Source organism: Eretmochelys imbricata, chromosome 2, assembly GCF_965152235.1.
Source record: "Eretmochelys imbricata isolate rEreImb1 chromosome 2, rEreImb1.hap1, whole genome shotgun sequence".
In the NCBI taxonomy this organism is placed as follows: Eukaryota; Metazoa; Chordata; order Testudines; family Cheloniidae; genus Eretmochelys; species Eretmochelys imbricata.
The window spans coordinates 84,669,961-84,682,263 of record NC_135573.1 but is presented as its reverse complement, the minus strand read 5'-3'; the positions used below and the strand labels follow the sequence as shown (position 1 = coordinate 84,682,263).

Here is a 12,303-nt window from a genome sequence, read left to right as displayed (position 1 = left end):
TAATATATTTCCGGAGTGCAAATAATGGCTGCCACAATAAAACACTGTTTACGTATCTCAACATCATTAACATTTAAAGAATATTATACTGTTGTGTTTCATACAATTTAACCATCAGCCAGTGAAAATACTGTTGTCTATAAAATGCAAATACAGGTACAAAGGAAAAAAACACTGTGAGAGTAGGATCTTAATACGTATGTCTAGACATTTATCATGGTTTTTGTTGACACCAATAATTTTTTCTTTATTTCTTATCCCTTTCCAGAACCCTAACCGATTGCTGCTTGTTCCCACCCCCACACTTCCCAAATACAAAGCCTCCTCTAAGGCTACATTAAGTTTCTAATCTGTTAGTTTTAACCTCAAGATTGTAGCATTAACTCTTACAATTGTCTTCATGTCAATTCCCAGACCAATTTGTCATGCCTTGTCTCTGCAATTTTCTTAGCCCCAGAGAACAGAGTCCTAAGAAAGTGCCTTCAGAGGCCATAAAATTCTAATGTTTCATTTTTATCTGTTGCTGACATTTCTTCAAACAAGAATTTGATTAAATCATTCTCTGTGAAGAGAGTGTAGGAGGATCCATTTGATCCAGGGTAAGAATAGTCATTGCTTAGATATAAAAAGGGCTAAACTAAAAGATTTTTTTAAAGGCTGTAGGGTAGTCAGATCACCTACCAAACTAATATTTGGGCTAATCAAACTAATAATTCATTTATTGAAAGGTTTACACTTTTTGTAATCCAAATGTATTGGTGTACAGTGATGCATAGAAAGTACAACAGTTCAAATAAACGAAACTAGTTTATTTAACTAAACACTCCGATATAGTGCTTGGAACCTAGATATGCAACACTGAGAACCTGTAAGTTAAAATGAGTATAAACAAAAGTGAAATTAGTTTCATTTATTTATTTCTCTCCTCTTGGACAATGAAAGTTAAAGTGAACAAAGGGCATAAACAATGAAAAGTAAACTGGATTTTTTAAATAATCTAAAGTATTCTTGGTAAAATAGGTAAGCAATGTGCTTGTTTAAAATAGGATAATTAAGTCAACAATAGTGTTGCAAACTGAAGTTTGTGATATTTGGTGTTTTTATTAAAGCTCCAGCTTCTAGAGTCATATGATTATGTAAGCGTCTCAGTTTTCATTTGAAAAGAAAAATATAAGTTATTAGCCCTGAGGGTTGCAGAAAAAAGTATGAAAAAATTAACCCTTAAAGGCTCAAAAACCAGAAGGCAAATAAAAAGAACCCCCAAATTATTATTTTTTAAAATCTGATTTTTACCATCTCCATGAAACGAGTGTTTGATTTTTTTGGGCTTGACTCATTATTTTTGAACACTTGGGGTTGGCAGGACAGTATCAGAGTCCCTTTAAAGTTAAGGCTAAAATCCTGAAAATGACCCATAATTTTCAGTTAGTTCTCTCGGTAGTGACTTTCCAGGCAGTGAAAGAAAAAATTAAAATATTGTTAAGTGCCACTTTTTCCATTACCTTCTCATACTCCACATGCCCTGTGCATCCTCTGGGCCAGGACAGGAGTGCTAGTGTGAATAAAAAGGGGAGAAAGCTATCATCCCTGGTGGTTGTCCCTTTCCAGTATAAAGAGATCAGAACTGTGCTTGTGCCCTAAAAGTGTTCACATTCTTGCTCTTCAGTTTCACCCTACTAGAATTTTCTATTTATGAAATAAGTGAATATTTGTTCAAAGAATTCCTACATAGCAACTGGATTACCTTGCGAGTCTGTAGAAGGTGGAGAAGATTTTGGATACCCTACAAAACAAAAGAAGTTATGTTACACACTGAATAGGAGTACAACATAGTCTAAATATCACAACAGTTTAGTAATATTTTCTTTTTATCAAATAGCAACTCATTTAAACAAGTGCACAGTATCAGAAGGCAGAAACTCGTACCACTAAGACTGTTAAAAAAACGGTAGCAGCCATAGCAAAGGGGACCATGTTCCTCATTACAGTGCATCGGCTCTGTTGTGTGTACTGTGGCAAAACAGGTTATTTTAAGCTACCCTAGCGGTACGTATTTCAGAGTAGCAGCCGTGTTACTCCTGTTCTTTTTGCGAATACAGACTACTTGTGGCACCTTAGAGACTAACAAATTGATTTGAGCGTAAGCTTTCGTGAGCTACAGCTCACTTCATCGGATGCACGACTGAGGACTACACAGCAATCGTACTGAGATTATGCTTGGTGCAGCTTTGGCTGGGGAGGCGAAGTTAGCTTGAGGCCTTCTTTCTGTCTCCTCTGGTCCTGTTGCCAGCTGCGGCCAAAATAGACATCATGCAAATTAAATTAGCCAAAGGCTGTTCTCAGATAACAACTCTAACATATGCCAGTTAAGCATCATTTCATATCCTGCAGGGGACTGGCAAAGTGCATCACACTCCAGTTCTGCCACCATCTATCCTGTAGCCAGCCCCAGTATGTCCCCTGCACCCAGGACAGCTTTAATGTCACTTTGTGGGAAGAGTAACAAACTCACTGCTGGAATCTGACAGCTCAGCTTGTCTTACTGATTGATGAAAGGCCCTGCTAGTCTAGCATCTTAGCAGAGCTATGTGTTGTTCTATACTTCAACATAACGTAAGTCCAGAAACACTGGCTTTGGGGTCTAATATTATAAAGTGATCACTTGGATAACATTTCAGTTTGCTCACCTGGTGCTCCTGCATATCCTTCAGCTATGGGCATGGTATACTGACCATCTATGCCTTTAGGCCGTCCACTTCCTGACATTACAACTGTGCCAGGAGGACCAGCCTGTCCAGTCTCCATAATGATCCCAGTTGATCCAGGCAAAAGTGGTAAAGCGGATGAACCTGGTAATGATGGTTGTAGCGGAGTTCTTGGTTGTGATGGCTGAAGAGGGGCTCCTTGTTGTGGTGGCTGTATTACTATTCTTGGCTGTGGTGGCTGCAGAGGAGTTCTTTCTTGTGGTATCTGCAGTGGTACTCTTGGTTGATTTTCAGCTAAGTATTGGTAGAGAGAGGAAAGTCAAATAGTATCCATCTGAGAAATTCATAAAACCCATTACATTTATACTTCTGTAAACAAACAATTAAATTGCGAGTTTTTGTTTTTCGTTTCTGAAGATGGAATAATAAAAAAAATCAATGTTCTTCTGTTTTAAAAAAACTTTATGATGCTGAAGGCAGATCCAGGGTCACAGTTTACTGAAAATTTTTTCATTGTTTGGAAGGGTCATTGTAAAAGGACTTTTCCAGTAGGAGAGCCAGTGTACTGTATGATATCAGTACCAGATAGTGTTGATGTGATAATAGTTGTGTAGCTGTTCTATTTCAAATCCCTTTTGATTGCTTTTACAACATATTTGTAAAAAATTTAGTCCTAACTGAATCTTAGAAATGTAATGTCTTCCTGAAAGTGAATGTCTGTTATTTGCGGGGGGGGGGTAATTTTTATATAGATTTAAAAGATAGGAAGGGTGCTAAAAAAAGTTTCTTAGTGCAAAGAACCTTACTCCAATCCTTGCTCTCCATCAAAAACCTGCCTTATTCGTTTTAAGCAGTTCCATCTCTATTTGAATTAACCACAGAAGATAACTACTATAATATATACAATTTTACACTTGTCTAAATCCACTGACTTCAGTAAAATTAGGTCTGATTTACACTGGTGTCGGTGAGATCAGAATCAGGCCCATGCACTACACAGCATGGCAATGTATGTTGAGCTTCCATTTCCTTCTCTTTTTAACATTGTTATACAAAAATCATTAACATCTGAAAGGCAAGGACATTCAAAGTTAAGAATAATAATTGCCCCTTAACACTGCTCACTGTGTAACATTTTCAAAAGGTTCTAAATTATTTATGAGCCTAAGACTTACTGCAAGTCATTGAGTTTCATATGCTCCTTGGTCTCTTAGTGTATGGATATGTCTATACTACAACTAAAAACCGGCAGCTGGTCCATGACAGCTCACTGGAGCTCAGGCTAAGGAGCCGTTTAACTGTGATGTGTATGTTTGGGCTTGGGCTGGAGCCAGGGCTCTAGGACCCTGCAAGGTAGGAGAGTTCCAGAGCTCAGGCTGCAGCCTGAGCCCAAACGTCTAGACCGCTATTAAACAGCCCTTTAACCTGAGCCCCGTGAGTCTGAATCAGCTGGCACAGGCCAGCCCGGTGTGGCTAACTGCAGCATAGACATTTCCCTAGGTGCGTCTGGAAATTTTACCTATTGTGCCTAAATTGTACAGTACATATGACACCTAATATTATGCAATGAAGGTGAAATTCAACCCAGTGCAGATGTTGGCAGGATGGTATGATATGTACCTGGCTGGTTTTTTTGTACAGGAACATGTGAAGGCTGCAGGGCAAAAGTATATCATTCTATTGGCTGGCTACAGCGGTAATTACAATGGACACTGTGTGGGTGAAATGTAAAATTTTTGTCTAAATAAATTGGAGATTGCAAATGTATAGACTCCAGCGGTTTGAATCACTCACAAGGCCTTTTACATTGAAGCGGGAAAAAGTAGTATCTACCACAAATTTGAACTCTGGTGAACACAATGAAGAGGTATAGGGTAGTAATAATTTTAGTTTATTAATGTATTTGTAGTACTGACCTAGGCCTTGTCTACGCTACGGGGATAACGTAGCTGGGGTCAATGTAGCTTAGGTAGATTTACTGTGGTGTCTACACTGTGCTGTGTTGACAGGAGACACTCTCCCTTCAATTTACCTTAATCCTCTCATTCTAGGGGACTACTGCAGCCGACCGCGGAGAGTTCTCTGAGTTTGATTTTGCTGGTCTTCCCTAGACCTGCTAAATCGACCTGCCCTTCATTGATCGCAGCAGTGTCGATCCCTGGTAAGTATAGACAGGGCCTTAGTGTTGGTTACTGTTTGCTATTTGTGGTGATCTTCATTTGACAAGTGAGGGAAGTGTACCTCCATTGTTTAGGCCAGTGTGGAAAATGGGAAGAGTTTGTGACAGTGCATGATCAATTCCTAATTACACACTGAGATATGCTGTCTGTAGTCCTGAGTCTCTAACAAATACACTGGAATTCACAAGTGTTATTGTAGGACTGTTTTAGTAAGAACTTTGCCCTGCAAATGTGACATTTAATTGAAGATGACAGTAATGAGAAATCCTGCATCTTCACTCTTATCTTGGGTGGTTTGTTTCTTATTCTCCATCTCAGAAAAGTAAATTTACCCATGGCCTTACACTCTTTTGAAAGGTTTATCTAAAAAATTCCATGCTCTCATAGTACCTGCATCATATGATAGCTCCCAATGAAAAAAACTCACTGGCCCTTCCTGGTTGAGTTTTGTAGACTGATACTAAGTTCTAGAACTGTAATGAGAGGGGAAAATTAAAGAACCAGGCACCACAAAGTTTTGCTGAAAGTTACCTAGGTAATTCTATCCACAGGATACAGGATTAAAGAATGGAATATACACTTTTTACTGATTCATATAATATTTTTTTGCTTTCATCATGACATTAAACTACTGAAAAGTTATACTTTAAAAACTTTTATAAGGGCAAAGGTGAACTGCAAGTGTTTAATTTATTCCTAACTGAATAATACCTGCGTTTGATTTTTAATCTAATGAGGCAGTCGCTAATCTCAGTAACATGGATTTAAATCTGAAGTCCAGGGAGATCAGTAGAGTTACTTCAGATTTGCATTGATATCATTGACAACACAAACTGGCTCAGGAGTTTTATTTCTTGCCTGCATAGGTTTTTCACTTCTTTACCTTCTCTCCTCAGTTTAGTTAAGCTCGCTTTAGGCCTCCAGCCAGGGACACGCAGAATGAATGTGCATGTCTGACTATTCCCCCCCAACTCACCCCAAGCTCTTACAATTTAAACCAAAAGCCTTAATACCTTTGTAACAATGTTTGGCCTGGTTCTGTGTGTTTAGTGTGGATATCTATACATTTGAAAATACCCAGGTATACCAGCCCCATTTTGGAAAAAGCTCATAGGCCAACTATCCAATGTGCGTGTTAGCTGAGAAGCATCACTTTTACGGTTCTGGCAGTTTTCAAATGCCTTTTTGGCCTTTTGTACTGAATTGCATTGTATCATGGCATCGTGCTTTAAAATCACTAGACAAAGACAATAACAGACAGCATATTTTTGGACTGAATATGTATTACCAAACCAAAGAGCGAAGGCAAAATTCCCTGGTGTAACTCCACTGAAGTTATGGTGCAAAATTAGGGATGAATTTGGCCAAATCAGCTTGTATTGTGTTGAGTAGCACATAAAAGAGAAGTATTCCCCATTGTCTACAAAGCAATTGGAAAGGCAAGCAGCAGAGCTTAGACCATTATTATACTTCAAATTAGAGTCTCCTCAGGGGCACCCTCTTCACCAGCAGTGTTCACACGGCTTTCTTTAGTAGCACCCGCCTAGTCATTCTCAGCTTGCTGACCTCAGATGCCTGTCTAAATTAAGCTGAGGCGAAACACCCCTATCCAAAGCTTAAAATGCCAATTCTTTTTTTCCCTTGCTTTTAAACTCCACTGGTACTTTACTGAGAAAAAATACATTGGGCGGGGGAGAGGGGTTACAGGTATGTGAAACTCAGGTTGTACTTTGTCATGGTTCTGCTCTTTCTAGCAATGTCATGACTGGCAGATCAGTTCCATTTCCCTAATGATACACTGAGCAGACAAGAACAATGACAGGATGAAATAAACTAGAAACTAAGTAGTCAGTGATTCCACTGACAAGAATCAAGAAGAGCTATGACTTCCAAACTCCTGTTGCTGACAACGGATTTGACAACTGTCACGTTACAAAAGGCTGCCTGGTGTATCTGGCAGAGAATATACTGAAGTTTGCACCAGAACTCCTATTACCAGTGTTACAGAAAAGTTTTTACCACACGTCCCTAGGTGTAGTAATTTAGGTATACACAAGGTTTCATAAAAAATAACTATAGCAGTCTGCTCTTAGCAATTCATATGTTTGAAACCCCTCTTCACAGATAATTACAAAAAGAAATATAAGTGGATTGAAATAGTTGTAATCAAAGCAAACTAAAATCCTGAAGCCATTTTTGGCAGCAGACCACACTTTTTCTGGCTTCAGCAATGAATGGCAAAAATGTATTAACAAGCTACATCTAAAGAAGAGATGATTTTAGTGCCAGTTTTAGTGCAGTATCATTTCAGTAATATGCTTCTCTAAATGCTAAAGTGGCACAGAGGGTTACAGAGGACCTATTTACACATTTTATGGGATTATCTAGTCTACTTATTCATAATGAGCCAAAGCTTGCACTCTTGCTCAGTCCTAACAGGCAAACTTCATCTGAAGTTCTAAATGACAAAGATTTGACCTGTGGTTTATATACAGTACACACAATAACTTATTACCCTGCAACATTAGTTTAGACTGAGTCATTTAAATGTTCTTGGCTTAAAAAGGCCTGAATATAAAATTTCAAGCCAAAGCAGCCATATTCCTGGCTTCAGACTAATTTGCCTTTGCTCAGTTTAGTTGTCTAATTGGAGCGTGGGAATTCTAAAACAAAACCTTATAGGGTATCCTTGTGTTACCACATTCAAACAACTGTAGAAAGAGAAATGTGTTACTATTCTAGTCTCCCAAACCAAAATGACATCATTTAAATGATACAATATGTTGGCAAATAGTATCTAAATCTAGGTATGAATTTAATATTGATCTATAAGCCAGAACTGAAAAATCACCAGTTCAAAGTATTAAAGGTACCATAGAAGATATTGCAATAAGACTCATCAAAAAGTTAAATCTTAGTGGAATGATGCACATTGATAGAGACACATCTTGTTCCAAAAACAGTATTAATTGTCAAAGGGGAAAAGTACAAGATGTAACTGCCTAGCGGAGCAAGGTTCCCTAACCACTTCCAATGGAGTCCCTCTGTTGCCAAAAGCTTTTTGGAGCTGCAAACATCAAGACTTACTCAGACTGCTGTGCTGGATAGCATTATTTTATTCTGAATCACTCTGGGATGTAAGTATTTGCTTTATGAACCTCTTTGAGGCCACACATATTTGAGGTGAGACGTTACAGTTTTAAATGCTTGTATGTTTAGTCTCTAACGGCTGGGTCACTTCTCAAGGGTCGCTGTAGGTACAGTTTATGGAGACCATATAAAGTGCTATGAAACTGAATTATACTATGGAAATATGGGTGTTTTAAGCTTATTTAATGCTTTAAAATACTGCAGTAGATTTAAACAAACATAATCCATGAAGCTGTTGAGAGGTCTGCTTTACATTGCGTGGACAAGACTGTGTGTGTGTCCGCAGCAAGGAAAAAATCTTGATCCCTTCTGCATAGCAGGTGCAGTTTCAATATGCATAAGATGGGGCTATAGTCAGGATTGTGTGCAGCAGAAGTGAAGTGGGGGAGGAGCAAGGTGGGCTGGATCAGAGGATCTAGTCATGGGACTGAAGTAGCCACTATAGAGTGGTTCTTCGGCTGTTCCACTGCGTGGGAAGGAAGATTCCTCCCTCTCCTCTCTTGTCTGTTTCATACTCAGCCCAGCTTCTTGTATTTTGGGACAAATCCTTGTGCCCAGCTCAAGCATTATATGTTTTATATAATCAGACAACTCAGGAATCACTGACTTTGAATATCCCAGTTCACATCCAATGTAAAATCCACCAGCACAGTCCATCTACCAATACCGCAGTAAGACTTCTGTGAAACTCAGTGTAAGTGAACTACAATGAAGGGCTAAGCCTACTCTCCTGGCCGGTACCAATATTTTTGATCTTTATTCTTTCATTAAATTCCAACAATGGATTAATCAGTAGGCAAGCTCACGGCCCTCTCAGGAGTATAATAGAGATGCATACTCTAGTTAGATGCTTTGGGAAATCACTCTGGCCTTGTTGCACTATAGGGTGGGTAGAAGGCTGGCTAGATTGTCGGGCTCAACGGGTAGTGATCAATGGCTCCATGTCTAGTTGGCAGCCGGTGTCAAGTGGAGTGCCCCAGGGGTCAGTCCTGGGGCCGGTTTTGTTCAATATCTTCATAAATGATCTGGAGGATGGTGTGGATTGCACTCTCAGCAAATTTGCGGACGATACTAAACTGGGAGGAGTGGTAGATACGCTGGAGGGGAGGGATAGGATACAGAAGGACCTAGACAAATTGGAGGATTGGGCCAAAAGAAATCTGATGAGGTTCAATAAGGATAAGTGCAGGGTCCTGCACTTAGGACGGAAGAATCCAATGCACCGCTACAGACTAGGGACCGAATGGCTAGGCAGCAGTTCTGCGGAAAAGGACCTAGGGGTGACAGTGGACGAGAAGCTGGATATGAGTCAGCAGTGTGCCCTTGTTGCCAAGAAGGCCAATGGCATTTTGGGATGTATAAGTAGGGGCATAGCGAGCAGATCGAGGGGACGTGATCGTCCCCCTCTATTCGACATTGGTGAGGCCTCATCTGGAGTACTGTGTCCAGTTTTGGGCCCCACACTACAAGAAGGATGTGGATAAATTGGAGAGAGTCCAGCGAAGGGCAACAAAAATGATTAGAGGTCTAGAACACATGACTTATGAGGAGAGGCTGAGGGAGCTGGGATTGTTTAGCCTGCAGAAGAGAAGAATGAGGGGGGATTTGATAGCTGCTTTCAACTACCTGAAAGGGGGTTCCAAAGAGGATGGCTCTAGACTGTTCTCAATGGTAGCAGATGACAGAACGAGGAGTAATGGCCTCAAGTTGCAGTGGGGGAGGTTTAGATTGGATATTAGGAAAAACTTTTTCACTAAGAGGGTGGTGAAACACTGGAATGCGTTGCCTAGGGAGGTGGTGGAATCTCCTTCCTTGGAAGTTTTTAAGGTCAGGCTTGACAAAGCCCTGGCTGGGATGATTTAACTGGGAATTGGTCCTGCTTCGAGCAGGGGGTTGGACTAGATGACCTTCAGGGGTCCCTTCCAACCCTGATATTCTATGATTCTATGAAACACAAATTGTTCAAATGACAAGAAAAAAGCAAGAGAGATATTAATAGTGGTGAGGGATGGCGGTTTTTCTGTATGCAGCAGAATTATAAAAGGTTTTGGGGGGCAAAGATATGGAACACAAACAATCTTGACCCCACTATTCTGGCCACACATTATTGATATTAAATCACACTGGCGGAAATTAGAAAGATTTGGTTGATAACTGAAGTAATGGCAACTTCTTGAGTCACCAGAAGATAATGCTGCTTTGACCAAATGGTGTCAGTGTGTGCATTCCTCTCTCAGGTGGCTTCTAATAAGATGATCACATTTAGACTGAATAACAGAAGGGGGTTTATTTCAGGACATATGTAGTCTATTTTTGGATTTTATATATATATATATCCTTCTCCTTAGAAATTCCCCATTATCTTGTATTTCTATGGGAGCTGGGTCTAATCTGGCACAGAGTTAGGAACTAGGAGTGAAATCCTGACTCTGTTGAAGTCAATGGTAAAACTCTCATTGACGACAATGAAGCCAGAATTTCACCTCCAGGAAATTTCTTGGAGTTACGAGTCTTCCTTGCATTCTTTGCTTAAATTAGTGGAAATTTGGGGTTGGGATTTCATGTGGGAAGTTCCCAGAAGAGATGGTTATTCACCTTGCACAGTAACTGTGCTTCTTTGAGATGTGTCCCCTATGGGTGCTCCCCACTCTAGGTATGCATGCCTCAGATCGGAGATTTTAGGTAATTGTGTCTGTTCTGCCTGCATATGCACCCCCTGCAGCCTCATACGCTGCACCGTGGCTACATATAGCTGCACAGGCAAACCGCCCTCAGTTTCTTCTCTATCCCAGAGCAACATTATAAATAACTCCAAAACAGAGGGAAGGAGAGCAGGTAATGGAACACCCACAGGGACGCTCATCTCGAAGAACAACAGTTACTGCACAGGGGGGGAGCAACCGTCTCTTCTTCGAGTAGTGTCCCTATGGCTGCTCCACTCTAGGGGACTACTGAGCAGTACTATCTACAGAGGGGTGGGGCTTCAGAGTCGAATCTCAGATTGAAGATAGTACAGTAGAGCCAAACATGGCATCAGAAGCTGAGGCATGAGTAACCGCATAGTTTTCAGGAACTGTATGAATGGAGATCCCAGTTGCGGCTCTGTATATTTCCGTGATGGGAACATTCTTAAGAAAGGCTATTAAAGTAGAGAGGGATCTCGTGGAGTGAGTTAATATTCCAGGAGGAGGTTGACGTTTGGGAGACCAATAGCAGTAGGTAATGCAACCAGATATCCATCATTAGAGTCTGTGCTTGAAAACTGGAGATCTTTTAGTTCTGTCCACAATGGAGAGTAACAATCTGGGAGATTTTCTAAAGGGCCTAGTCCTGCCTAGGTAAAAGAATAATGCTCTCCTGAAACTGAGTGTATGTAATGCCTCATTTCTTTTATCCCAGTGTGGCATAGGATAGAAAACTGGAAGAATGTAAGTTGGTTCACATAGAAGTCCAAGGATACCTTTGGTAAGAATTTGGGATGTGGTCGCAAAGTGACCTTATCCTTAGAAAAGGCTGAGGAGAGGGGGAATATGCCATCAGAGCCCCTCTCTCTCCAACTCTTCAAGCAGAAGTAATGGCTACTAGAACAGTCTGATTTCATAGATGAGTGTAAAAGGTAGGGTGACCATCCATCCTGTTTTTAAACAGGACATTCCCATATTTAAGTCCTCTTGCAGGTGTCCCACTTTTTCTTTTTTTTTTTTTGAAAAACGGGCAAATTGTCCTGTATTTTCTGCTCCCGCTGCTGGTCAGCCAGCACAGCCCCAGCCCCATCTTGTTGGTGTGGGCAGGCGGTGGCTGGTCAGTGACAGCACGTGGTGGCCTCAGGCCAGATGGAGAGGCGACATCAGGTGGGAGAAGAGGCAGCCCTGTGTGTGGGGGCGGGGGGCGCCCCCCTATGTGAAACCTAAAGCAGGGGTTCTCAATGGGGGTCTGCAAGCCCTTTAAGGGGGGCCACTGTGCACCAATGCTGAACCCCAGAGCCTGAGCCCAGCGCCCTCTGCAGGTCTAAAACCCTGATCCCAGCACCATCCGTGGGGCTGAAGCTAGAGCCGTGGGGCTGAATCCCTGATACCCGGCCTTGGGCTGAAGCCCCGATCCCCAGTGCTCCCTGGTGGGGGCAGAAGTCCCCTGAGACCATGGGAAGAGTTTGGGGGCACTGGGGATGTTGCCCCCCAAAACTGCAGTGCAAGAGCGGGGCAGTCCAGTGGGCAGCTCCATACCTCCCACAACTCTTTCTCTCCTGCCCCCTGACAAGTTCAGAGGCG

At 41.4% G+C, this 12,303-nt stretch overlaps 1 protein-coding gene across 1 annotated transcript in view; it reads right to left on the bottom strand.

The window, feature by feature from the left end:
- EMILIN2 (elastin microfibril interfacer 2) overlaps positions 1-12,303 on the bottom strand; it is a 54,109-nt gene that overhangs the window by 8,837 nt on the left and 32,969 nt on the right. Inside the window, exons 5-6 of the mRNA XM_077810410.1 lie at positions 2,688-2,999; positions 1,745-1,783 (exon numbers count right to left, since the gene is read on the bottom strand). Of these exons, the coding sequence (XP_077666536.1) occupies positions 1,745-1,783; positions 2,688-2,999 (351 nt within the window). The remainder of the gene's footprint in view (positions 1-1,744; positions 1,784-2,687; positions 3,000-12,303) is intronic.